Here is a 27,140-nt window from a genome sequence, read left to right as displayed (position 1 = left end):
TCGACTTACAACAGTTCATTTAGTGACCGCTCGAAGCTACAACAGCATTGAAAAAAAGGCACTTACGACTGTTTTTCACACTTGCGACCATTGCAGCATCCCCATGGTTACGTGATTTTCATTCAAATGCTTGGCAACTGTTATGGTTTGCCAGCAGCAGGTGCAGATGGTTGAGGTCGGAGAGCGAGGACTCGGGTGAGGGGCCTGCATGTGATGCAGGGATGGGGCCAGGACCATCAGGGAGTGGAGTGCTGCCTTCGGAGGTTGTGGAGGCTGGCAGCAATGATGAAGAGGCCCCCGAGGAGCCTGTGCCCAGGGTGCGCGCATGCAGGGCTGCTCGAAGGGAAGAACAGCTGCAGCAGCACGGGCGACTCGGGAGTAAGGCTGCAAGGTAATGGCCCCTCCCTTAAGAGATAAAAGCCAGCTGAGAAACCGGAGTTCTTTGCAGGAAGCAAAGAAGTATTTGCACTCAAGCCTTGTGGACGTTCGGACTCTCTTAGTTTGTGTTTGGAGACTCTCTGTGTTTGAACTATTTCTTGGCAACTTTATCTGTTGTTCTTGGCAGCCTTGCACCACCTTGGCAAGACTCGTTCTTATCAGAGACAATTAGTTTGAAACAGCCTTTTAACTGGGAAGGAACAGAAGTCGTAAAAAAATCATTAAAAGGTTTTTGCTGTTACCTCCATTCCGTGTTTGTTTCCTTGGAACAAGGTTTGGGTCAGAACAGCAGCTGACTCATATTTATTTATTTATTTTGGAATTATTGTTAAATTTTTACAACAAAAACAAACAAAAACACTCTTTCCGTTATACAGTGTGTTATCTGAGTACATATATCTTGTGCACATATTCATATTTGCTGGCAACTGACTCATATTCATGACGGCTGCAATGTCCCGGGGTCACACGATTCCCCTTTTGCGACCTTCTGACAAGCAAAGTCCACGGATTCGCTTAACGACCATGTTACCCACTTAAGAACAACGGCAATGGGTTCACTTAACAACTGCGGGGAGGCAGGTCAGAAAACTCCCTTGACAAATGTCTCATTTAGCAACATTAATTTGGGGCCAACTGTGGTCGTAAGTCGAGGACTACCTATATTCTGATTGATTGATTGATTGATTGGTTGGTTGGTTGTAAGTTGAAGACTCTCTGTATTTACCGGTTGGAACTCAGGCCCGAGAAATGGCCACGCAGAGTCAGCTTTCCAGTTGTGAGGTTCTGCCTCAGTCTTGGCCCTGAATGGCTACTCGGTCGATGCTTTCATACAAATTTTCAGAAGCCATTTTGTTTTGGGGGGCCTTCCATTTCCTCTTCACCTCTTTGCAGTAAGTGTCCACAGACTCATAAGCCGGCTCGGCTACTGGCTGGCTTGCAACCTTGGACCGGGGTTCGCATGGCACAGACTCGTAATAAGGCTCCGTGGCGGTAGGGGCTGATGAGGACTGGTAACTTGCAATGCCGTTGGATTCCTGACTGACCATCCTCTCCTGGCAATGACCAGGATTCTCCTTTGCTTGAGGGGATGTCTCTTCGCCGGCCCCTTCGGAGTGCTGGGTTTTCTTCTTCTTTTTCTTTTTGCACACCACCGAGTACATTTCTTCTATCTGTAAAAGAAAGAACTGTTAGGGGCCTGTAGCAGCCATACAGGGAGTCCTCGTTTAACGACCAGAGTTAAGTGAAACCTCCACCCTCTTATCAGCTTACTTCTGCTTTACAGACCTGAAAAAGATCTTGACACTGAGGCGTTATCTCAACAATGCTTTAGTACATGGGTCTCCAAATTTGGCAACTGTAAGATTTGTGGACTTTAACTCCCAGGATTCCCTAGCCAGTCAGCTGTTCTGGCTGGGGAATTCTGGGAATTGAAGTCCCCAAGTTCAACTTCCAGGATTCCCGAGCCAGTCAGCCATTCTGGCTGGGGAATTCTGGGAATTGAAGTCCCCAAGTTCAACTTCCGGGATTCCCGAGCCAGTCAGCCGTTCTGGCTGGGGAATTCTGGGAATTGAAGTCCCCAAGTTCAACTTCCGGGATTCCTGAGCCAGTCAGCCGTTCTGGCTGGGGAATTCTGGGAATTGAAGTCCCCAAGTTCAACTTCCAGGATTCCCGAGCCAGTCAGCCATTCTGGCTGGGGAATTCTGGGAGTTGAAGTCTCCAAGTTCAATTTCCATAATTCCTCGGCCAGTCAGCCATGACGCATCCAGCCTGTCGGCCCCGAGTTTGACACCCCTGCTCTAGAGAATCAAGCACAAGGGATCTGTCCATCTAATCCTTCAAACCCATCTCAAGCTGGTAGGAAGAAATAGCAAATAGTTAACAAACAAAGATGAAGGATAATAAAGTCTTCCAATATCTAAGAAGAGGAGGAGGTCAACCCCAGGGGTGGGATTCTACTGGTTCAAACTGGTTCTATAGAACCAGTTGTTATTATGATTCCATGCAGTTTGGAGAACCAGCAAATCATGCCCCTGACTGGCCCCGCCCCTCTCTGCCCTCCCCTCCCCTCTCCTCCCAGTCAGTCCTTATCGTGCATGCGCGGCATCGCTGACTGCGTTCTCTCCTTCCCAGTCACTCCTTTTTTTCCTCTCTCCCGACGATCAGCTGTTCCTACGATCAGCTGATCTGGGATTCCCCTCGCTGTCTTACTACTTCGCCCAGGAGGCTTCCCTGAGGCCCAGGAGGCAAAGAGGGGCGTGCGGGGTGGTGGGAGTGGTGCAGCACCCCCCCTGTACTCCTTCCTGGGAGCAAAAATATTTTCTCCCCCCACCCAGAAGCAAAAATGCCCAACCCGTATGTATGTATGTGTATATGTACATGTGTGTGTGTGTGTGTGTGTGTGTGTGTGTGGATCTTTGGTTGTTCGGGTTTTCTCCCGCGTAAGATTCGAAGTATCTAGGCAACGTTTCGATGAAGTCTCATTCATCATCTTCAGGCTTCTGTCTCCGGCTCTGTGCTTCTCAGAGTAATGTGAGATTGCAGCTGCTTCCTCCTTTTAACTGCCAGTGGGGGTGGGACTTGATTGGGTGGGGGCTTGGCTGTGTTCTGATTGGGTGGGGGTGTGTTCTCATTGGTAGGGGTTTGGCTGTGTTCTGATTGGTTGGGGGTTAGCCGTGTTCTGATTGGTTGGAGGCGTGTTCTGTTCAGGTGGGGGCTTGGTTGTGCTCCGGTTAGTCTTAGTTGCTGGGGGATTTGAGCTGGTGAGTTGTGATCTTGCTGTTTGGCTTCTAGTTCGTGGTCCTGCTGCATCTTCATAGTGGGTGTCGGTTTGCTTCATGTATGGCTCGGAGGGGTTTGAAGTGGGTAGTGATGCAGCTGCCGTGCAGCTTCTGGTCCATGGTCGTGTCTCATCTTCTGAGTGGGTGGGAGTCTGTTTTCTACATGGAAGTGTGGTGGTGGCATCTTGTGTGGCTCTCATGGGTGTGGGTCTGGTGTCCTTCTTCATGTTAGGTACTGCCTGTTCATGAGGGCGGGTTTCCAAATGGCTGGAAGGCGGAGGTGTCATCTCGTTTGTTCATGCTGTGTGGGCGTTTTCTATCTCTATGGCTTCTCTGATTATTCTGCTGTTGAAGTGTTCGGTTTTGGCGATAGTTCTGGTATTTTTAAAATCAATTTCATGTCCTGTGGCTTTGAGGTGTTGGACCAGGGAAGAGGTCGTTTCTTCTTTTTTTGATTGAGTTCTTATGTTCTTCAATGCGTGCACTTATTCTTCTGTTAGTTTGTCCAATGTATGTGGTAGGGCAGGCAGTGCAGGGGATTTCGTATACTCCTTGGTTTTCTAATTCGATTTTGTCTTTGGGGTTTCTTAGGATGGTGGATATTTTTCTGTTTGTGCAGAATGCTGTTTTGATGTTGTGTTTTTGGAGGATCTTGCTAATTTTGTCTGTAGTGCCTTTTATATATGGGAGGAGGGCTTTGCCGTTTCCTTGTTCTCTGTCTTGGATTTTGGTTGGGGTTTCTTTTGGATTAGGTGGGTAATCTTCTTTCTTTGGAATCCATTGGCTGTAAGTACGTTGGTGAGAGTGTGTAGTTCGGTTTTTTGGTGTTGTTCATCGGCTAAGCATTTTGTTCTGGAGATGAGTGTCTTGGCTACGGAATTGATCTGTGCTGGGTGGTGGTGTGAGAGTGCATGTAGATAGCGGTTAGTATGTGTTTTCTTCTGGTAGATGGTGTGTCCTAGGGAGCCATTGGATCTTTTGTATACCAAGACATCTAGGAAGGGAAGTTGGTTGTTGGCTTCTGTTTCCATGGTGAATTGTATTTTGGGGTGTAGGCTGTTGAGGTGTGTGAGGAAGTTGTTCAGTTTTTTTCCCGTGTGGCCAGATTATGAAGGTGTCATCTACGTATCTGAGCCAGAGTTTGGGTTTGTGGTCGTATTTTTCTAGAGCTTGTGTTTCAAAGTGTTCCATGTAGAGGTTTGCGATGACAGGTGAGAGGGGTGATCCCATGGGTGCTCCTTCTATTTGTTTGTATTTTTGTCCATTGTAGGTGAAGTAGATACTTCGAATCTTACGCGGGAGAAAACCCGAACAACCAAAGATCCATATATATATATATATATATATATATATATATATATATATATATATATATATGTGTGTGTGTGTGTGTGTGTGTGTGTGTGTGTGTGTGTGTGTAGGTATATGTATATGTATGTATGTGTATGTGTATATGTATATAGTCAAGACATAATAGTCAAGACCTTGTTGATGATGCAAACTCTGTCAAGGATCTCAGAGTACTCATCTCTAATGATCTAAGTGCTAGAGCCCACTGTAACTACATAGCCAAAAAGACATTAAGAGTTGTTACGTAATCCTATGTAGCTTCTTCTCTGGTAATATCACACTACTAACTAGAGCATACAAAACATTTGCTAGACCTATACTTGAATACAGCTCATCAGTCTGGAACCCATATCATGTATCGGATATTAACACAATTGAAAAAGTCCAGAAATATTTCAAAGAAGAGTTCTCCGCTCCTCTAGTCATTGTAGAATACCTTATGCCACCAGACTTGAAACTCTAGACCTAGAAAACCTAGAACTAGTCTCCGGTCCAATCTAAGTATAGTATATAAAATCATACATTGCAATGTCCTACCTGCAAATGAATACTTCAGCTTCAACCATAACAATACAAGAGCAAACAATAGAAACAAACTCAAGGTTAACCGCACCAAACTTGATTGCAGGAAATACGACTTCACCAACAGAGTGGTCAATGTCTGGAAGACTCTATCTGACTCTGTGGTTTCTTCCCCAAACCCCAAAAACTTTAACTTGTCTACTATTGACCTCACCCCATTCCTAAGAGGTCTTTAGGGGGCGTGCATAAGCGCACCAACGTGCCTACCGTCCCTGTCCGATTGTTTCTTTTTCTTTTTCTTTTTTTGTAAATTTTATTTGAGTTTTCACAAAGAGAAAAAAATACAAATAAAACATCTTTTCTGAAAGCAGCATAATCCCGGGTTACATTTCTTCGCACAGACACAAATTCAGGTTTATGCTCATTTTTATATTCTATTCCATATCTTATTACTATTTTACATTTTCTGCATAGCTTCTCCCCTCTTTTAATTTTCTCAATTTGATTTTAATTATCTCATCTCAATTCAAATCATTGTATTTATATTTTTTGTCTGTCTTGTTTCAATTATCTATTATCTTTTCTCATTAAACAAAATTTCTCCTGTAGTTACTGATTGGAGTATGACGCCTTTATATCTTTTCCCTAAAGTTGTAACATTCAATATAATACATAACTTCCATTCGGATTCTGCTTGGTACATTCTTAAAATACACACTGTATTCTTAAAAAGAAAAATTATAAATGTATATAATTAAAACACCATTCCATTCCAATTCAATTCTATCATTAATATTAATATTCATTAAAGTCTTAACATCTTTAACATTACTTTTCAATTAAATATCATACTTCTATGGGAACAGTTATAAGCTTTCCATAATTCCCCCCCTTCATTATATTTTATAAAACATTAACTAATTAAAATGTTCCAGTTCCTTCCTAATTCAATTTTCTCATTTATTTTATTTCACTTATTTTATTCACAAACATTTCACTAAATTACACTAACTATTTTATCCCTCATTTTAATCATGTTGTTTCCAATTTTCTAAAGTTATTTCTATTACTAATATAACAATACAATCTTATGTACCTTTACAGAATCCCTTTTTCAGTTAGATTTTCACCCATTATCTCTAAATAGGTCCTGTTTCTCTATATCTTGCTCCGGTCCTTTGTAACTTCTTTTCCTTTCCTTCTTCCCTCTCTTCTTCTCTCTCCCTTTTTACCCCTTGTCTCTCTATCTCTATTTCTCTCTTCTGTATTCCCCTTTTCTGTTGCTTTCCAGTATTATACTTATTTTTCGAATTGTTTTTCTTTTCTTTGGTTGTTTTTTTAAGTCTTAAATTCTCCATTCTCTTTCCCCCCTTTCCTTTTTCTTCCTCACATAGAATTATTTGTTCATTAAAGATGGCTTCTTCTTTGTCCCAGTCTTCTTGTTTTGCAGCCGTTTCTTGTTGTTTCTCATAGTTCCAAATCTCCATTTCTAACAATTGAAAAATGAAGCCAAAAGAACCCCTCCCTTCTTGTGCATCTTCTTTGTACTTTTTAAGTTCCATTTTCAATTCACCCAGAAGTGATGCCATTGTATAAATTTTAAAACAACCACCTGATTGATTTTAGTCATTCAACTATAATAACCAAAAATCCAAAGATCACCAAATAATCCAAATACATGCAAGCTGTTTCTTTTTTGCTCTTTTTTTCACTTTCTCTTCCTGGGGTTACTATTTAGTGGCAAAGTTTCAGTTAAAATGTATCTTTTAGAAGTCTTGTTGAAGTTTTACTGTAGATTCTTTTTAATTCCAGGCAGTCTCCTCCCTCTTCCAGATCCTGCCCTTATTCTTTTTCTCTCCCTTCCTGCTTATGAAAAAGATTTAATGTCTAGAAATCTTTATTATCCCTTTGGCATTTTGTTTTATTTTCAGCTTAATTGCCTACTGATGCCAAAGTGGATTTTTCTGATTTCTTATTTAAGTCTCTTAGTTGTCAGTATAGGGAAGGAGAGAGAAGAAGAAAAAAAAAAAAGCCAAACCTTTCCCTTTTCACTTTCCTTCGCTGCTTCCGACTCTTTTTTGGGAGCGATGTTAATTTTTCTAAGTTTAAATTCCAGGGTACCTTGGTTGTTGCTTTTACAATTAAACCCGGTCAGCCAAAACTTTCACTTCTTATCTTCCTCCTGCACGTTCTTTTCCGGTCAAGTTCTTCTTTGTGGTGGCCATTTCTGACCACCGCTGCAACCGCCTTCGGGAAAGGGAGTAATGGCCAGCTGACGAGGAGAGATGCGGCTCTCCTCGACCCTGCTGGTGGTCTCCCCCCTCTTCACCACCTCTACGGGGTGGCTTAGCCCCGAAACCAGCCAGCTCAGGGCGCTCCAGCGGTGAGCCCAGACAGGAACCGCGTATGATTGTGGATTTCTGTCTGTTGCTGAAGCCCTTCAAACCGGAAGCTCTCTTTTTATTTTTCTGATATGTACCCATTTCATGTATACATAACTATGTTTTTACTTATACCTATTATCTTGTAAGCGATTGACAAATCAAATCAATAAATAAATAAATAAATAAATAAAAATATAGGCTCCCCTGCTTGAGCAGAGGGTTGGACTAGAAGACCTCCAAGGTCCCTTTCAACTCTGATACTCTATTCTATTTATCTGGGTGGAGCCTTGATGAAACTTTGGGATGCTCTCCAGAATTCAAAAGAGGTACATCACCTAAGCTTGACACCTGTGGTAAGGTGTCAGGCATTATTTCCAAGTTTCTCAACCTTGGTTATGTTACGTTTAAGTGATGCTCAATGCTCAGAACTCCCCAGCCAGCATGCCCTCAACTTATGACCACAGTTGGTAGCAGAACACAAGGTCGAGGACTTCCTGTGCATTTAATAAATGGATAAATAAATTTTCCATGGTCAAGTGGAGAACTACCTGTACTCAGAGAGTTATTGTTGTGGCTCTCCGGCAGCCTGTACAGATGGCAGAGGAATTGGACAGTGGGGAAGAATGGGGACCAGTCTGGAAGTCTGGAGAGGACTCGGACGAGGGTCCTGCATCCGATGCAGAGATGGGGCCAGGACTATCTGGGAGTGGGGTGCTGCCTCTTGAGTCTCCGGAGTCTGGCAGCAGCAAGGCAGAGGAGCAAGGGGAGCCTGTTCCCAGTGCGCGTGTGTGCAGAGCTGCCAGAAGGCAAGAGCAGCTAAGACAACAGGGGTGACTCGGGAGTAAGGCTGGGAGGTGATTGCCCCTCCCATCATCTAGAAAGAAAGTGCAAAGGTAGGAAAACCTTTGCAGGAAGCAACGTCATTCACTCTGATCAGGTTGGGTTCTGAAAGGTCTGTGGTGAATTTGTTCTCTGTTTGGTTTTGGAAAGACTAATTGGGACTTTAGTCGTTGGCAGCACTTCAAGTAAGATAAGGTGCGTTCTTATCAGGTGCCCTTACGAAGAACTTTGGCAGATGTCCCTGGGGCTAATTATAACCGGTTAAGTCTCATACCGGCCTGTGAATGACGATAATTCACAGCCATTGAACTAAAATAAAAGAGGTTTGGATTTTCCATGTTGTGATGGCCCAGGGCATGACACAAAAGCAACAAAGTCACAAAAGTAGGTAAAGTCCCTTTAATTCCTCCCACTTGGCCCCCAATGTTCAGTTATCATCGGCTGGAGAAAAAACTCTCCCAAGAACAGTTTTTAAAGGGAAGAAATTCAGTCCGAACCCAAAGTAGATATAGATTATAAATAAAAACCAACACAAACCACGCTGCAGCAATTAACGAGACAGGGCAGGATAAGGAATTGCAGACTTCAAAACACACACAGTTGGGAGGATGCCAGAACACAGATAAGACTTGACAAACAAAGATAATGCATACTTTGCTTCCAGCAAGGTGCTGTGCACAAACATCCTTTTTAAACCCTGTTATCCCAGCTGCAGCTAATGAAGGGAATCAGGGCCCTTTTCTCCCCATAAGCCACTTTGCTCCCTTCTCTGTTCCTCCCTGCATGCCCTTAGGATGAAGGGGGGATGGGCCTGGGTCTTCCTCTGAATGCCCAGCCAGTCTGTGCCCTTCCCCAGGTTCCTCCACAACCACTGGAGCCACACTCCCACTTCCTGTCAGCTGTTCAACCTCCCCCTCGGAATCAGATGCCAACAGGGGCATGACACATGTGTTTGTTGGTGTCTCAGGAAGCCTTGGTCAGAACAGCGCTTAGGAGGGGAGATCTAACAATGAGAATCACCATTTTTGAACATAACAAGAACGTTTCTCTTGAAGGCCACTTAAAAACTTCTCCTACCTCTTTTGTTGGCGGAGGTATCGCCGTGCCAGTGAGATGAGACATCTCTTGTGGTTTATCCATCTCCATCCAGGTTTGTTTGCCATTGGTTGCCTTCTTTTTCTCCTCCTCCTCCTCCTCCTTCTTCTTCTTCTTCTTCTTCGCAACACACGCATAGCTGGGTCCACCTGCCTGGACGTTCTCCACTATCTTATCAGCCGCAGGATGACTGTTCTGGTTTTCTTCTGCCTCCACTCTCTGGGATTCGCACAGCGTCACCTCCCCTCGTTTTGGGAAGCTGAGGTTGGAGTAGGTCACCTCTGGAGAAAGCAAGACGTTGGGCAGGTCCCCCTGAGGGAGGAAGTAGAAGCTGCAGCTGCCCACCGTGTCATCGTCTTTGTCCGACAGGCGAGGAAGAGTCAGCAGGGCTGGTGCGATGTCTGCAGAGGGAAACACACTGAATGTCAGGGTCCTAAGTAATACACCAGGGATCCCCAAACTTGGCAAATTTAAGACCTGTGGACGTCAACTCCCAGAATTCTCCAGCCAGCATAGTTTACTCTCCTGTAATCCCTTCCTCAGCAATCTCTCCATTTTGGGAGGTTAAGAGAAAAACAGACACGGCTGGCTGGAGAATTCTGGGAGTTGAAGTCCACAAGTCTTAAAGTTGCCAAACTGGGAGACCTCTGTAATATACACACAACAAGCAAAACTCCGAAGCCGGTAGTTTCCTCAAAGGATAGTTTTATTGGCTATATCATATTGGCACAGTTCTGGTGAAAACCGACTCTGGTGTTTCCCTGCGGTTTTCACCTAATTCAAAGGTTTTTTTCTCCTTCCCCAAACAATCAGTCACATGGTCCAATTAGGTGCAGGGCTGGGCTACTGGGGGTTCGCAGGGGTTCAGGAGAGCCTCTAGCTAAGGTTCTGCACAGTTTGGATGACCCCTCCCAAATCCCACTCCTGGCTGGCCCCGCCCAACCCACCCCGCCCCTCCCAGGAGTCTCCATGTGGCCTATTTTGGGTGCAGGTAAGTGCAAGGTGTGTGCGGAGGCTCAGTGAGGGCAAAAAACAGGCCTCCCGGAAGTTCGGGAAGGCCGGAAATGTGCCTGTTTTTGGCTTCCAGAAGCCTCCAGAATGGCTGTTTTGCGCCCCCTGGAGGCTCGAGGAAAGCCTCTGGAGTCTGGAGAGGGCAAAAACGCCCCCCCCACTGTGGTGCAAGAGGCTGACTAGGCCACACCCACCATGGCCACGCCCACCCAGCAACTGGGCAGAGAACCCTTTGCTAAAATTTTTGAAGCCCACCCCTGAATTAGGGTGCCATCCTGTCGCCCGGTAACGTTGTTCCTCCTCTCTCTCTGACCGGGTGTGAGAATGTCCTTGGTTCCCAGGAGATGTGATGACCCGGGGCGTGACGCAAAAATAAGCAAGTCACAAAAATAGCATGAAGTCCCTTTAATGCCTCCAACTTGGGCCCAATGTCCGATTATCCTCGGCTGGATATCAAACTCTTAAAGAAAACAGTCTACGGAGGACAGAAATGCAGTCCGAACCCGAAGTAAAGATAATTAGAAATAAAAACAACAACACAAACCACACTGAAGGAATTAACACGGCAGGCCAGGATGATTAATTGCAGACTTCTACCAGATAACGCAGCAACCACAGCTGGGAGGAAGCCAAAACACAGAGAAGCTCCGACAAGAATAATGCACGCTTTGCTTCCAGCAATTTTGCCATGCAGAGTTTGTCCTTTTAAACAGTCTTCCCAGCTGCAGCCCGTGAAGGGGATCAGGGCCCTTTCCTCCACCGTAGACCACTTTTCTCCCTTATCCACTCCTCCCTGTGTTCCCTAGAATGAAGAGGGTCTTTCTGGGTCTTCCTCTGAATGCCCAGCTGGACTATGCCCTTCCCCAGTTTCCTCCACAACCACCAGAGCCACACTCCCACTCCCTGTCAGCTGTTCCTCCTCTCCTTCAGAGTCAGACTTCAACCGGGGCATGACAGGTGAAAGTATTTTGTTTTGGCTACACAACCCCAGCTATCTCTACTCTCCCCACCCTCCCTATCCCTCAGCTCCAGTGTGGCAACCCTTGAACCTTCCAAAATGGCTTCAGGATTGACGGTTGGTGATTTTAAGGCAGGCGTCTCCAACAACGGCAACTTTTAAGACTTGTGGACTTTTTGTCAGAAGAATTAATTTGGGGTTCCAACTCGAGCCAGGCTTGCGCAAGAATAAATAAAAATGAGATCCGGGCAGCTGTGAGGAAAGCAGAAATATAGGTATCCCTCCACTGACGGCCACAATTGGAGCCCAAAAGGTCTGTTGTTAAGTGAGACATTTGCCAAGTGAATTTTGCCTCTTTTTACCACCTTCCTTGCCTCGGTTGTTAAGTGAATCACTACAGTAGGCAAAATTAGTAATCTGGTTGTTAAGTGAATGTGGTGTCAACTCATAAAACATTCCTAGGCCTGTTTTAGTAATTGCCATTAAAAAAAAACTGGGGGGGGGGGAGGGAGAAGAAGGAAACCTGGAAGAACAGTGCAGCAGTTTTGAAAGTGAAATTACTGTACATTCCAACTCTTACCTTTAAAAGATTGTAGCTAAAATACTGGAGATTTTTGCCCGGGAATATATTTAATTGGAGAACGTGATGGATGACACCCAGCCTGTGAACGGCCTCAATTGGAGAATCTGGTTTATGAGATGCTCAGGGGGGAGGGGGGGAAACAGGGTCACAGGCAGTGGTGGTATTCAGCCGGTTCACACCGGATCGGGCGAACCGGTAGCAAGGGTTTGGCATGGGTCGGCAAACTGGTAGTAAGTTCTGGCTGGCCACGCTCCCGACCTGGTTGCCCGGTCACTGCTGGCTCGTTGGCCCCACTTGCCCGATGCTCACTCACCCCGCCCACCTGACGGTGGCCCCTTAAGGTATTTCTTTCTTTTTTCCCCCCTCCCGACGATCAGCTGTTCATCCAATCAGATGTGCCGGGATTCCCCTCGCTGACGCCCAGGAAGGCAAAAAATGGAGGGAGGGGCTAAGTCGACCCTCCATTTTTTTTTCTTCCTGAGCCCCAAAGGAGACTTCTGGGAGCAAAAACGCCCCCACCCCCCCCCGAAGCTCCTCTGAGGTCCAAAAGGCCCAAAAAACGGGTGGGGAGATGGCTGCAAAAAAGCAAAAAAACAAACAAAAAAACTGCTCACTCAGTCACATGGCCACGCCCACCTAACTACGTCCATCAAGCCACGCCCATAGTTCTAGAAAAGCTAGAACTATGCCGCCTTTGGTCCGATCTAAGTATAGTATATAAAATCATACATTGCAATGTCCTACCTGCAAATGAATCCTTCAGCTTCAACCACAACAACACAAGAGCGAACAATAGATACAAACTCAAGGTTAATCGCACCAAACTTGATTGCAGGAAACACAACTTCAGCAACAAAGTGGTCAATGTCTGGAATACTCTACCCTACTCTGAAGTTTCTTCCCCAAACCCCAAAAACTTTAACCTTAGACTGTCTACTCTTGACCTCACCCCATTCCTAAGAGGTCTGTAGGGGGCGTGCATAAGCGCACCAACGTGCCTACCGTCCCTGTCCTATTGTTTCTTTTATTTTTTATTTTTCTTATATGTATCCATGTATTCATAACTATGTTTTTACTCATACCTATTATCTTGTAAACAATTGAGAATAAATAAATAAATAAAATAAAATAAAATATTTTAGTATTGTCAAAGAAGATTGAGATTTGTAAAAAGTTATTTCTAAATTTATGTTTCAAATTTCAATAAAGGTTAATTAAAACATTTTAAAAAAAGAATAAAATATTTAATGGATATAAAACATCTCGCAACTTCAATTCCCAGAATTCTTCAACCAGCCAAGCTGGCTGAGGAATTCTGGGAGTTGAAGTCCCAAGTCTTAAAGGAGTCAACTTTGGCGACTCCTAGTTTAGGATAAGATTTTTTTGAGTTAAAATGGGTCTTGGGCTGCCTTAAATGTTGAGGTTTGACAACCTGTTGTTTTTTTCTAGAGCCATAGAAAATGACTGGCTGTTGAGACAGGAAACCCACAACAATTAACCGAAACCTGACTGAGTTTTAAAAAACAAAGGCTCGCCCCCTCACATTCACATATGCCAAAGAGACAGGAAACCCACAAAACTTAAAACAGAGATTCAACTAAGTTTTTCAAAGAATGATTCCTTCTCTTCACCTGCGCGCGCCCCCCACCCCTAGCACAATAGAGATAGCTTTTGACTGACAATCATTTGCTTAATGACTGTTCAAAGGTGCAATGGCACAGAAAAAGATGATTTATGTGACCCATGCTTGCACTTATGACCATTTGCAGTCACGTGAGGAAAAATTATCACGGTCACGTGAGGAAAAATTATCATGGTCACGTGAGGAAAATTCAGAGGCTTGGCAAACGCTGTGCTTTTGACGGTTGCAGGGCCCTGAGTTCAAGTGATCCTGATTTGTGACCTTCTCTGAGGTATCTGAGATATTTATCTCTCTCTGGCCACACTGAGAATGTATCTTTTGAATAAAACTCTGTACTGGCAACAGGAAGGGCATCTGGCCAGTAAACACTCAGCTCCATTCAGTTGCCCGGACTCCACTCCGCAAGGGATTATGGGGTCATGAAAAAGAGGATGATGGTTTCATGGAAAAGTTGGGGAGCTCCAATTCTGATGAAAAACATCTGGCCACTTACTTGCAACCCCTGGATCACTCCCGCTGTCCTGCTGCAGATTGGGCAGTGAGCCTCCAATTGCCAAGGGTGCCATCGGTCCTGGCACAGCCTGCAAAATGACAAGGGAAACCGGTGAGGCAAGGTTCAGAAGCAGGAACCCCAAAGGGAATCTTTCTGGGCCTGGAATTCTGTGCACGCATGTCCTCTTGGGTGCTTGCCCTTGCTATGTTTCTCTGCAACAGCAACCCAGTAAGGTAGGCTGGCAAGAGAGAGAGGGAGAGGGAGAGGGAGAGGGAGAGGGAGAGGGAGAGAGAGAGAGAGAGAGAGAGAGAGAGAGAGAGAGAGAGAGATGAATTTCTCCAGAGGCAGCTTCTACGCCTATGGGAGGATTAGAACCCAGATCTCTCTATTCTTAGTCTAGCATCTTCTCTACTGTACTTAGAGCTGAGATGTGGATAAAGATGATAGCTATCGATATAGATAGATTAGATAGATAGATAGATAGATAGATAGATAGATAGATAGATAGATAGATAGATAGATAGATAGAAAGGAAGAAAGGAAGGAAGGAAGGAAGGAAGGAAGGAAGGAAGGAAGGAAGGAAGGAAGGAAGGAAGGAAGGAAGGAAGGAAGGAAGGAAGGTGGGAAGAGATAGATAGACAGATGATAGATGATAGATAGATAGATAGATAGATAGATAGATAGATAGATAGGAAGGAAGGAGGAGGGAAGAGATAGATAGATAGACAGATGATAGATGAGAGAGAGAGATAAACAAATAGATGATAGGTAGATAGATGGATAGATAGGAAGGAAGGAAAGTGGGAAGATAGATAGATAGGAAGGAAGGAAGGAAGGAAGGAAGGTGGGAAGAGATAGATAGATAGATAGACAGATGATATATGATAGAGAGATAGATAGATAGATAGATAGATGATAGATAGATAGATAGATAGATAGATAGATAGATAGATAGATAGATAGGAAGGAAGGAAGGAAAGTGGGAAGATAGATAGATAGATCATAGGTAGATTGATGGATGGATGGATAGATAGATAGATAGAGATAGAAAAAAGAGAGAGATGATATACGATAGGTAGATGATAGGTGAGTGAATGAATGAATGAATGAATGAATGAATGAGCATACATATATAGAATAGAGAATAACAAAATTGGAAGGGACCCTGGAGGTCTTCTAGTCCAACCCTGCTCAGGCAAGTGACCCTATATCCAGCAATGCTGCAGCCCTCTCTCTGTTTATTTTCTAAGCCTCTGGACCAAGTCCACGTGGTATATTTTCCCCTTTCCAAAGACCTTCGTTTGTCTCTCACACCTGAAATCAGGCACAGGGACCGAGACCAGCAAGCATAAAAGGAAACGGACATTTGAGTCATGAGCATTCTAGTCCTCATGAATGCCCAGAGAACGTAATAGGAGAAGAACTGCACTCACAGGTTCATCACACAACACCTGTTCATCATCCTGGGAAGACAGCTTGCTCTCATCTCTCCTAAATAACACAAAAGGGACAAAATTAATCTCTGGACAGGTGAATCGCTTAAGTGAGTTTTGTTATTGTGGTCCACAAAAATAACCCTGGAATTATCCATTCAACTCAAGTGGACACCATGACCTCACATTCCCAAATCCCAAAGCAGTTTCCCCCCCATTTGGGCCTTTTCCAGCTAACTTGACTTTTGCTAAGTCTTATGGGAAATGAAAGCCTCCGATCCTTGGATTTCCTTGTGGTCTCCTATTCAAAGATTAACCAGTTCAAAGATTAACCCAGCCCAGTTCAGTTGAGCTCCCAAGCCTAATAAAACCAGCCAGGTGTTGGTAAGAAAGGTCATTGATGGGTCTTTGATTAGGCTGTTGTTTACTGCTTGATTATTTGTCTGAGCTGGTATTTCCTTGATTGTCCCACTAACACGGACAATTCTAACACTGACGATGTTACCTAGTCAGGTCGTGAAATGTTTGCAAGAAAATAACCAATCTCAAAGAGCAAACAAGGACCTCACAGACTTCCTCCTCCTCCTCCTCCTCCTCCCCACTTACAAACCCCACTCCCTTCTAGCACTGATGATGTTATCTAGTTGGGTAATGAAACGTCTGCAAGAAAACCACCAAGCTCAGCGAGCCCCAAGGATCCACAGTCCTCCTCCTCCTCCTCCTCCTCCTCCTCCTCCTCCTCCTCCTTTTCCCCCACTTTTTGCAAACCCCACTCCCTTTTAGTACTAATGATGTTACGTAGTATGGTAATGAAAGGTCTGCAAGAAAACCACCAAGCTCAGAGAGTACCAAGGACCCACAGTCTTCCTCCTTCTCCTTTTTTTCCATTTTTTGCAAACCCCGCTCCCTTTTAGCACTGATGATGTTATCTAGTTTGGTAGTGAGACGTCTGCAAGAAAAGCACCAAGCTCAGAGAGCAGCGGTCCTCCTCCCCCCTCCTCTTCCTCTCTGCAAACCCTGCTTCCTTCTACCTTAAAAAAAAAAGCCTCCAACAGCTGAGAGGAGGGGAACAAGCTGCGTGTGCAACCCCCCCCACCCAACCAGTAGTGACTGAGATAGCATTCCCGCTACTATCTCCCATCGGGAAGGAGATACAGCCAGCTGTGCAAACAGGCTGAAGAACAGTTTTTATCCATAGGCTGTCAGACCAGCAGTGGGATCCTACCTGTTCTACTACCGGTTTGGTGATCGTGCACACACACACCTAACGCATGCACACCTATTGTGCGTGTGCAGGTTTTTCACACACCAGCTGAGGCCTGCAGCGCCAGTCAGCTGAGAGCAGAAAGAAGAGACAAGCGCAGGGGCCGGTGGGAAAGCCGATTTTGCACTTTTTCCTCTTCTTCCTCCTCCCAGCTGATCAGCTAATCGTGGGAGGCATTCTTTAGAACCAGTAGAACACCACCACTGTGAATGGAAAACAACCTCACGACAACACAATACTTGCGCGGCCGAGCACGACGTGCAATAAGTCAACATGGTGCAATAGGAGTGTGCATTTGTTAGTAGCATTCACAGGGTTTGGGATTTTCTGTCTTCACTGTGAGTTGTATGATGTTGACTTGTATGACATTCACAAAGGGAGGCTCAGCCAATCTGATTGTACGCATGTTGTACTCTGACAATAAAGTTCTTTTTGGCACTCTGACAATAAAGTTCTTTTCTGCGCCAACTCAGAAAGCTCAAACTGCCTAAGGAGCTGCTGATCCAGTTCTACAGAGGAATGATTGAGTCTGTCATCTGCACCTCTATCACTGTCTGGTTTGGTTCTGCAACCCAACAAGACAGACACAGATTTATTTCAGAGAGCGATTAGGACGGCAGAAAAAAACAATTACTACCAACCTGCCTTCCATGGAGGACCTGTATCCTGCACGAGTCAAAAAGAGGGCTGTGGAAATATTTACAGACCCCTCACATCCTGGATATATACCCTGTTTCAACTCCTTCCCTCAATACGACGCTACAGAGCCCTGCACACCAGAACAACTAGACACAAGGACAGTTTTTTCCTGAATGCCATCACTTTGCTAAACAAATAATTCCCTCAGCACTGTCCAACTCTTTACAAAGTCTGCACTACTATTACTATTAATCTTCTCATCGCTCCTTATCGCCCATTCCCTCCCACTTGTGACTGTATGACTGTAACTTTGTCGCTTGTATTCTTACGATTTATATTGACTGTTTCCTAGTATGATTTGATTGCTTATTGTACCTTATCGCTACCATTAAGTGTTGTATCTGATGATTCTTGACTCTTGATGAATGTATCTTCTCTTTTATGTACACTGAGGGCATTTGCACCAAGACAAATTCCTTGTGTGTCCAATCACACTTGGCCAATAAAGAATTCTATCCATAAAGGTTTGATCTTGAATTCTATTCATCTGAGGATATTGTTTCATCTTCCAACATGCCCAGAGCAGCCCTTGGAGGACCAAACAAGGCAGAGGCTGAAGATTGAGTGGATGCAGGGGAGGATGGTGTTAGGATCGCATCTGATACACCTATTCATTTTTAAAGTAGGGTACACCCTACTTATTGCTGAGCTCCTTTTGCAGGGGGGGAACCCTGGCCATAAAATTTGCTCCGACCCTTACCTTTTGCAGGCTACGCAGAGCGCCACAAAGCAGGCAGAGAGCAGCGACACCCCAGCAATGAAGAAGGGGAACCCAACCACCGGTGCTTCCTCAAAGGCAGACGCCATAAAATGGAGGTCAAAAAGCTGCTTGGCACAGGAAGCTGAAAACAGAGAGGGAGGGAGAGGGAGAGAGAGAGAGAATCAGCCCCTGAAACACAGGTAGTCCTCGACTTGCGACCACAACAGAGCCCCAAAATTTATGTCGCTTAGCGAGACAGAAATTTTGGTTTAAGCGAATTTCGCCTCTTTTCACAAACTTTCTTGCCACACTTGCAGCCGTTCAAGTTAGTAACCCAGTTGTTAAGTGAAATCTGGCTTCCCTGTTGACGTTTGCTTGTCTGAAAGTTGCAAAAGGAGGATCACGTGACCCCAGGGCACTGGCAAGCATCATAAATACGAGTCAATCCCCACGCCTCTGAATTTGGATTGTGTGATTACGGATTGCTACAAAGGTTGTGTGAAAAATGGTCCTAAGTCCCTTTTATCAGCACCGTTATAACTTTGGTCACTAAATGAATCATTGTAAATCGAGGACTACCTGTATTTGCCGGTTGCCAAGCGCCTGAATCACTTTTTTTTCAGAAATCAGCCTTGAGGGCCTTAAGTAATTATCCCTCATATGCCAAATTAGAATATATATGGATTCTAATAAATAAGCATTTTAGTTTAGTTTAGTTTAAGTTTAGTTTAAGTTTAATTTAATTTAATTTAGTTTAGGTTTAGTTTAGGTTTATTTTACTTTAGCGTTACTTTAGTTTAGTTTAGTTTTAGTTTACTTTACTTCTTTACTTTACTTTTTATTGTCATTGCACTTCATACCATGAAATTAAATACCATCTTCATTATGGTTATGAAAATAAACACAAACACACATCCTTCACATTCTGTACATTGAATTGAAAACCCCTGATATTGCAATTATATTGCAATATACAGTAGAATTCAACAGAGCTACTGCCCTGGGATAGAAGCTGTTTTTCAGCCTATTTGTCCTTGTTTTTATTATTTATTTTTAAAAAGGCTCCAAAGATCTACACTGCTCAAAAAAATAAAGGGAACACAAAAATAAGACATCCTAGATCTGAATGAATGAAATATTCTCATTAAATACTTCGTTCATTACACAGCTGAATGTGCTGACAACAAAATCACACAAAAATTATCAATGGAAATCAAATTTAGCAACCCATGGAGGTCTGGATTTGGAGTTACACTCAAAATAGAAGTGGAAAAAAACACAACAGGCTGATCCAACTTTGATGTAATGTCCTTAAGACAAGTCAAAATGAGGCTCAGTAGTGTGTGTAGCCTCCGTGTGCCTGTATGACCTCCCTACAACACCTGGGCATGCTCCTGATGAGGTGGCAGATGGTCTCCTGAGGGATCTCCTCCCATACCTGGACTAAAGCATCCCCCAACTCCTGGACAGTCTGTGGTGCAACATGGCATTGGTGGATGGAGCGAGACATGATGTCCCAGATGTGCTCAATTGAATTCAGGTCTGGGGAATGGGCGGGCTAGTCCATAGCATCAAGGCCTTCGTCTTGCAGGAACTGCTGACACACTCCAGCCACATGAGGTCCAGCATTGTCGCGCTTTAGGAGGAACCCAGGGCCAACCGCACCAGCATATGGTCTCACAAGGGGTCTGAGGATCTCATCTCAGTACCTAATGGCAGTCAGGCTACCTCTGGTGAGCACATGGAGGACTGTGCGGCCCCCTAAAGAAATGCCACCCCACACCATTATTGACCCACTGCCAAACAGGTCATGCTGGAGGATGTTACAGGCAGCAGAACGTTCTCCACGGCGTCTCCAGACCCTGTCACGTCTGTCACATGTGCTCAGTGTGAACCTGCTTTCATCTATGAAGAGCACAGGGCACCAGAGGCGAATTTGCAAATCTTGGTGTTCTCTGGCAAATGCCAAACATCCTGCACGGTGTTGGGCTGTAAGCACAACCCCCACCTGTGGGACGTCGGACCCTCATACCACCCTCATGGAGTCTGTTTCTGACTGTTTGAGAAGCCACATGCACATTTGTGGCCTGCTGGAGGTCATTTTGCAGTGCTCTGGCAGTGCTCCTCCTGTCCCTCCTTGCACAAAGGCGAATGTAGTGGTCCTGATGCTGGGTTGTTGCCCTCCTATGGCCTCCTCCATGTCTCCTGATGTACTGGCCTGTCTCCTGGTAGCGCCTCCATGCTCTGGACACTACGCTGACAGACACAGCAAACCTTCTTGCCACAGCTTGCATTGATGTGTCATTCTGGATGAGCTGCACTACCTGAGCCACTTGTGTGGGTTGTAGACTCCGTCTCATGCTACCACTAGAGTGAAAGCACCACCAGCATTCAAAAGTGACCAAACCATCAGCCAGAAAGCATAAGAACTGAAAAGTTATTGGGGATGTCTTGCTAACTGCCTCTGCTTTCCACCAGTTGTCTATTCCACTTGCACAACAGCATGTGAAATTGATTGTCAATCAGTGTTGCTACCTAAGTGGACAGTTTGATTTCACAGAAGTGTGACTGACTTGGAGTTAACATTGTGTTGTTTAAGTGCTCCCTTTATTTTTTTGAGCAGTGTATATTGAATCAAGAACAGACAGGTGTTTTCTCTTACCATTTTTTTTGGCTTCTTTTAACTTTTATTTTAATTTAATTTGTACTTTAATTAAGATCCACTTAGTTGAGGGTGCTTTGTCCTTATGCCTGTCCTTCCCTGGGAAATTGGTGACTTTTGTTATGACCATTCTTCAACTTACAACAAGTTCATTTAGTGACCGTTTGAAGTTCGAAGTTACAACGGCAATGAAAATACTAACTTATGACTATTTTCCACACTTCCGGCCATGGGCATGTGATCAAAATTCAGATGCTTGGCCACTGACTTGCATTTATGACGGTTGCAGAGTTCCTGGGTTCACATCATGATCTCCTTTTGCAACCGTCTGACGAGCAAACGAAGGAGCCGGGCTCACTTAGCAACCGGGTTAAAATCTTAATTTTCAGCTTGTGAGCTTTTTAATCTCCTTACTGGTTGATACATTCCTCACCAGAGAACGAACATAGCTCATGGAGCCACCATCTTCTATAACATCCCTACACTTTGATCAGTTAGTAAATCAGGGGTCTCCAACCTTGGTCACTTTAAGCCTGGAGGACTTCAACTCCCAGAATTCTGGGAGTTGAAGTCCTCCAGGTTTAAAGTGACCAAGGTTGGAGACCCCTGAGTTAGTCTGTCTTCACCATGTCACACCTTCTTCTCCTTAAGTTTGTTAACTATTCACCTCTTTCTTCCTACTGGCTTGAGATGAGTTGAAGGATTAGAAGATGAACAGATCCCTCGTGCTTGATTCTCCAAGGTCTCTAAAATTGACACAAATTAAGATCTGTGGACTTCAACTCCCAGAATTCCCCAGCCGGAACAGCTGACTGGCTGAGGAATTCTGGAAGTTGAATTTGTGGACTTCAATTCCCAGAATCCCCCAGCCAGCATCATTCTTCTTTTCATTAAACCAGATATATCCAATTCCTTTCTTTATATATATTTTAACCTCTGGTCTCCTAATCCTCTTTGTTGCTCTTCTCTGCACTCTTTCCAGAGTCTCAACATCTCTTTTATAGAATGTTACACCTGGGTGTCACACATGAAAAAGTTACTTATACAATGCAAAGCTGGAAATGTGCATCATTTTGAACCATACAGGTCTTGGGTGTCCTTTTTGCAGTTCCCATGTTTATATAATGCACAATGCCCTGACATCTGCACTCTGAAACAAACACATACACACATACACACACACATATACACACACGTCTTATTCTTTACTACCAGCATAAACATAAATATTTGTCTGCTCACAATGCTCTTCCAATATAGAGCATTGTGTGGTATAATTTTTCTCTCTTCTTGTTCTCCCCCAATTCATTTTTTCTGTATGTTCTGTAGTTATGCCACGTTTTACTGAACAATAGAATAGAATAGAATACTTTTATTGTCGTTGCATTCCACAAATACAATGACGTCTGAAAGCTACTCCAGCACAGTGCCCCAAACACCACATCACAATCACACTACAGAGTATTTAAAATAATAATAATAATAATAATAATAATAATAATAATAATAATAATAATAAACCTAGTCTAAAACCTATCTAAAACATTTAGTAAGTTAAATAGTTTAAAAATGCCACTATATACATAGGACTAAATCACAAATGCACTGCTTGATTCAAGACAATTACTGCCTTGGAAAACAAACTGTTTCTCAATCTATTAGTCCTCACTTTAAGACACCTATAACGCCTCCCTGATGCTAACAGATCAAAATATGAATGTCCAGGATGAGAACGGTCTGTGGAGATTTTTAGCGCTCTAGAGCGGAGTCTGGTCTTCGCAATCTCTTCCAAAGAAGAAAGTAGAAGCTGCGGTAGAAGCATTAAGTTCTGATCCTGCTCAGCCAATGGATGACCAAAGCTGGAGAGAACTATTCCAAGTGTGGCCTTATCAAGGTGATATTAAAACTTCCCGCGATCTTGATTCTATCTGTTCATGCAGCCTAAGATTGCATTGGCTTTTTTGGGGGTAGCTGCAGCACAACCCTGGCTCCTAGTTCATCGATTTGTCCACCAGGACTCCAAGATCACAAACCCAACCCTGTTGGCATAGAAACAGACCAAGGGGCCTTCAAAGAAGAGAAGGGGGACACACAGCCAAGTTGCAGTGTCCACAGAGACAACTTACTTCACTCGTTCGAGAACCGCAGGAAGCCAAAGTCAACTTTTATAGCCTTTCTCACTCGGGCGTAACGGTTTCTCATGGATCTTCTTCTCGCAGGTTGAACCTTCTTGTAGACGTCCTTCAAGCCAGAACTCCCAACTCCCGCTTGGAGGCCCTTTTTTGCTTGCTGGAGGGAACCAACCGCCCCAGCTCTCTCTCTCTCACACAGCTGTTTTCAAGAGAAGGTGTGAAGTGCACCAGCCCAACAGCGCAGCAGTCAAAAGATAATGCTTCGGTTTCCTGGCCACGACGTGACCCAATGACAAAGCGACTGTTTGAAACCAAACAACTGAAAAGCACCCAGATCTGGTGGGTTAGGCAGGGAGTGAATCAGCTATAGGTAGTCCTGGTTGAGCCTGGGATTTCTGTTGCTAAGTGAAATATTTAGCAATAGCAACAGCCCTTAGACTTATGTACCGCTTCGCAGTCCTTTACAGCCCTCTCTAAGCGGTTTACAGAGTCAGCCTCTTTGGCCCCCAACAATCTGGGTCCTCATTTTACTGACCTTGGAAGGATGGAAGGCTGAGTCCAACCTTGAGCCGGTCAGGATCAAACTCCTGCCAGTTAGTCTGCTGTATTGCATTTAGATAGATACCATAGATAGATGAGAGAGAGAGGGAGGGAGGGAAAGAGAGGAGGGAAGGGAGAGAGAGGAAAAGAGATGGGGGGGAGAAGGGAAAGAGAGAAGGAAATAGGGGGAGGGGAAAGACAGAGGGAAGGAAAGAGGAGGGGAAAGAAAGAGAGAGAGAGAGAGAGAGAGAGAGAGAGAGAGAACAATAACAACAGCACATAGATTTATATGCCACTTCGCAGTGCTTTTACAGCCCTCTCTAAGCGGTTTTACAGAGTCCGCCTCTTGCCTCCAACCATCTGGGTCTTCATTTTACTCACCTTGGAAGGCTGGAGGCCTCAGTCAACCTGGAAGAGGTAGCCTGCAATACTGCATTTAGAGAGATACCGTAGATAGATGAGAGAAAGAGGGAAGAGGGGAGGGGAAGAGAGCGGGGGGGAGAGAAAGAGAGAGAGAGGGAGGGAGTGAAAGAGACAGAGGGAGGGGGAGAAGGGAAAGAGAGAAAGAGAGGGAGGAGGGGAAAGACAGAGGGAGAGAAAAAGAGAGAGGGGAGAGGGAAAGAAAGAGAGAGAGAGGACAATAGCAATCACATTTAGACTTAAATACCGCTTCATAGAGCTTTGCAGCCTTCTCTAAGCGGTTTACAGGGTCAGCCTCTTGCCCCCTAACAATCTGGGTCCTCATTTGACCCACCTCGGAAGGAGGGAAGGCTGAGCCAACCTTGAGCCTGGTGAGATTCGAACTGCCAAATTGCAGGCAGCCGGCAGTCAGCAGAAATAGCCTGCAGTACTGCGTTCTCACCACTGCGCCCACATGGCTCATAGATCTTTACAGAAATGGCTTGTTCATGTTATTATGAAAAAAAAAAGTTGTGATTTGATGTTAATGCCTTATTCTACTGCAACGGAGAGAGTCGCAAGTCCTCGAATGAATGACCGTTGTATCACTCCAACGGTCACGGTGGGATACAAATTTTTTGACTACCAGTTCTGTGGGCGTGGCTTGGTGGGCGTGGCAGGGGAAGGATACTGCAAAGTCCCCTTTCCCTCCCCAGCCCACTAACCTGCTTTCCAGCTCCGTTCTCCTGTGCAGGGCAACCAAAGGAGACCCAGCCAATCAGCTGTGGGCGTGGTTTGGTGGGTGTGGCTTGGTGGGTGTGGCTTGGTGGGCATGGTGTTCTGTGGGCGTGGCTTGGTGGGCAAGGCAGGGGAAGGATCCTGCAAAATCCCCATTCCCTCCCCACCCCACTAACCTGCTTTCCAGCTCCGTTCTCCTGTGCAGGGCAACCAAAGGAGACCCAGCCGATCAGCTGTGGGCATGATTTGGTGGGTGTGGCTTGGTGGGTGAGGCTTGGTGGGCATGGCGTTCTGTGGGCGTGGCTTGGTGGGCATGGCAGGGGAAGGATACTGAAAAATCCCCATTTTCTCCCCACCCCACTAACCTGCTTTCCAGCTCCGTTCTCCTGTGCAGGGCAACCAAAGAAGGCCCAGCCGATCAGCTGGGACTCAATGGGAGGCAGAGAAGAGATGGGGGTGGGGCCAGTCAGAGGTGGGATTGGCCGGTTCTCCAAACTACTCAAAATGTCCGCTATCGGTTCTCCAGAACTGGTCAGAACCTGCTAAATTCACCACCTCTGACGGGTTTGCCGTTTGGGCCCTTGGCAGAGGGCTCCCACTTATGACTGGTTGCAGTTTCCTGTGTGATCATGGTTTGTGATCATCTCAACCGGCTTCTGACAAGCCCAGCCTCATGAGGGAAGATGGATTCACTTAATGACTGTGGTTAAAAATGGTCACAAAACCGGGGGCAGTCCTGTGATGACTTCCCCTAATGAGCGCTTCACTTAGTAACTGAAATTCTGGTTCCAGTGGCGGCTGTTGGATTCTCATCCTGCCCCGCCAAACCAAAATTGGTGGAAACCATCATGTCAGCTATTCTTGCTCCTTTGCAAGAAGACCGGTTGATAAACCGAAAAGACCCCTGGAAGCTGACTACAAAGTAGCCCTCGACTTACGACCACGATTGAGCCTGAAATTTCCGTTGCTAAGTGAGACAGTTTACATTTTGGCCCATTTTATTATGACTTTTCTTGCCACATTTGTTAGGGAATCTGTAATGACCTGGGGTGTGACACAAAAATACTCTAAATGCTCTGATGGTCATTTTGAAAAATCCTTTCTTAGTGAGCCCCTAGAAGCCAAGAGGGACATAGGTGGCAAATGTCAAGTTTGTAGGCTTTACGGTTCTGGAGATTTTGTGATGTGTGAGTGGGATTTCGCTTTTATATATATAGAAGAAAGGGAGGTGCTAGAGGAGGCGACGCAGCAGCAGAAGCAAAGGAAAAGAAGCAAAGGAAGACAAAAATAAAAAGAGAAGGAGGATGGAGGATGGAGGAGGAGAAGAGGAGAAAGAGGAGAAGGAGAAGGAGGAGGAGAAGGAGGAGGAGGAGAAGAAGAAGAAGAAGAAGAAGAAGAAGAAGAAGAAGAAGAAGAAGAAGAAGAAGAAGAAGAAGAAGAAGAAGAAGAAGAAGAAGAAGAAGAAGGTGGTGATGATGATGATGATGATGATGATGATTTGGGGAATTAGAACAGCGAAGAAAATTTCCTCAGAAAAATGCAAAAGGACAAGCTGGTCTTTTAGCAGTTTACGATAGAGTTCAAATTTGCAACAAACCGCTTGCAAAGATGAAAGGGGAGTGAAGGGAAACCACAGTGAGCTCATTTTTCCCTCGCAGTTTTGCGGGATGCGCGAGGAGAAAATGTGCACAGGAAATGGCAGCGATAAACAAGAGTTATTGTGGTACCATGACTTCACTGCTGCTCTTGGTGCGCACACCGCTTGTTCGCTTTACCCTCATTGCCTGGGCTGAGTCTAAGGAAAAAACAACGGTTGTTTCCCCAAAGGCGCTATTTTTGGTTTTTGGTTTTCAAAAGGCAATTGGACTTTCTTGTTTTGCTAGAAGACATTTCGTGCGATGACCCAGGGTGGGTTACAAAATAAACACAGTCACAAAAACAGGTGAAGCCCCTTTTATTCCTTCACTTTGCTTCAAAGCTCCAAATATCCTTAACTGGAGACAAAAAAACTCCCCCACAAGCAGTTACAAAAAGGAGGAAATGCCATTTAAACTAAAAATGCCTATAAATTATAAAGAGTAAAAACAACACAAACCACACTGAAGCAATTAAGGGAACCAGGCAAGATAAAGGGTTTGAAAACATCCACAGATATCAGAACACACAATGGGAAGGGCGCTAAACTCAGAGAGGAACAATAAACTAGAGATATTTCCATGCTTTGTTTCCAGCACTGGCCCATACGCATGTCCGTCCTTTTAACCAGTTCTCACAGCTGCAGCCCATGAAGGGGATCAAGGCCCTTTCCTGCCCCGTAGACCATGCCATTCACGTCTCTCCCTTATTCTCTCCTCCCTGTGTGTAGGATGGAGAGGGGATGGGCCTGGGTCTTCCTCTGACTGCCCAGCCGGCCTCTGCCCTTCCCCAGCCTCCTCCACCACCTCTGGAGCCACACCTTCCACTCCCTGTCAGATGTT

The 27,140-nt window shown here is 44.9% G+C and overlaps 1 protein-coding gene across 2 annotated transcripts; it reads right to left on the bottom strand.

Moving 5' to 3' along the window:
• Nucleotides 1–735: 735 nt before the first annotated feature.
• On the bottom strand, nt 736–23,636 carry LOC113434514 (uncharacterized). Of its 2 annotated transcripts, none has more exons than XM_087928824.1 (6): nt 23,522–23,636; nt 18,193–18,334; nt 15,530–15,587; nt 14,097–14,184; nt 9,392–9,810; nt 736–1,610 (listed from the first exon to the last, which is right to left on the bottom strand). In XM_087928824.1, the coding sequence occupies exons 2-6, from the start codon at nt 18,297–18,299 to the stop codon at nt 1,230–1,232; spliced, it is 1,053 nt and encodes a 350-aa protein (XP_087784950.1). In that variant the 5' UTR covers nt 18,300–18,334; nt 23,522–23,636; the 3' UTR covers nt 736–1,229. The 2 variants fall into 2 exon arrangements, with proteins under 2 accessions (XP_087784950.1, XP_087784949.1); XM_087928823.1 differs by lacking the exon at nt 23,522–23,636 and adding an exon at nt 22,981–23,251.
• Nucleotides 23,637–27,140: the final 3,504 nt, after the last annotated feature.

The sequence above is a fragment of the Pseudonaja textilis genome, chromosome 3 (assembly GCF_049901715.1).
Source record: "Pseudonaja textilis isolate UNSWEBS1 chromosome 3, rPseTex1.2, whole genome shotgun sequence".
Taxonomy (NCBI): Eukaryota; Metazoa; Chordata; class Lepidosauria; order Squamata; family Elapidae; genus Pseudonaja; species Pseudonaja textilis.
Note: the sequence above shows the minus strand (reverse complement) of the source record. Positions and strands in the feature narration are given on the sequence as shown.

What these genes read in the sequence shown, in the direction of transcription:
- LOC113434514 (XM_087928824.1), bottom strand. Translation starts at nt 18,299, where the DNA reads ATGGCGTCTGCCTTTGAGGAAGCACCGGTGGTTGGGTTCCCCTTCTTC. An exon ending in CTCTGCGTAGCCTGCAAAAG is followed by an intron (nt 15,588 to 18,192) that starts GTAAGGGTCGGA and finishes TGTGTTATTTAG; the next exon opens with GAGAGATGAGAGCAAGCTGT. An exon ending in GAGTGATCCAGGGGTTGCAA is followed by an intron (nt 9,811 to 14,096) that starts GTAAGTGGCCAG and finishes TTCCCTCTGCAG; the next exon opens with ACATCGCACCAGCCCTGCTG.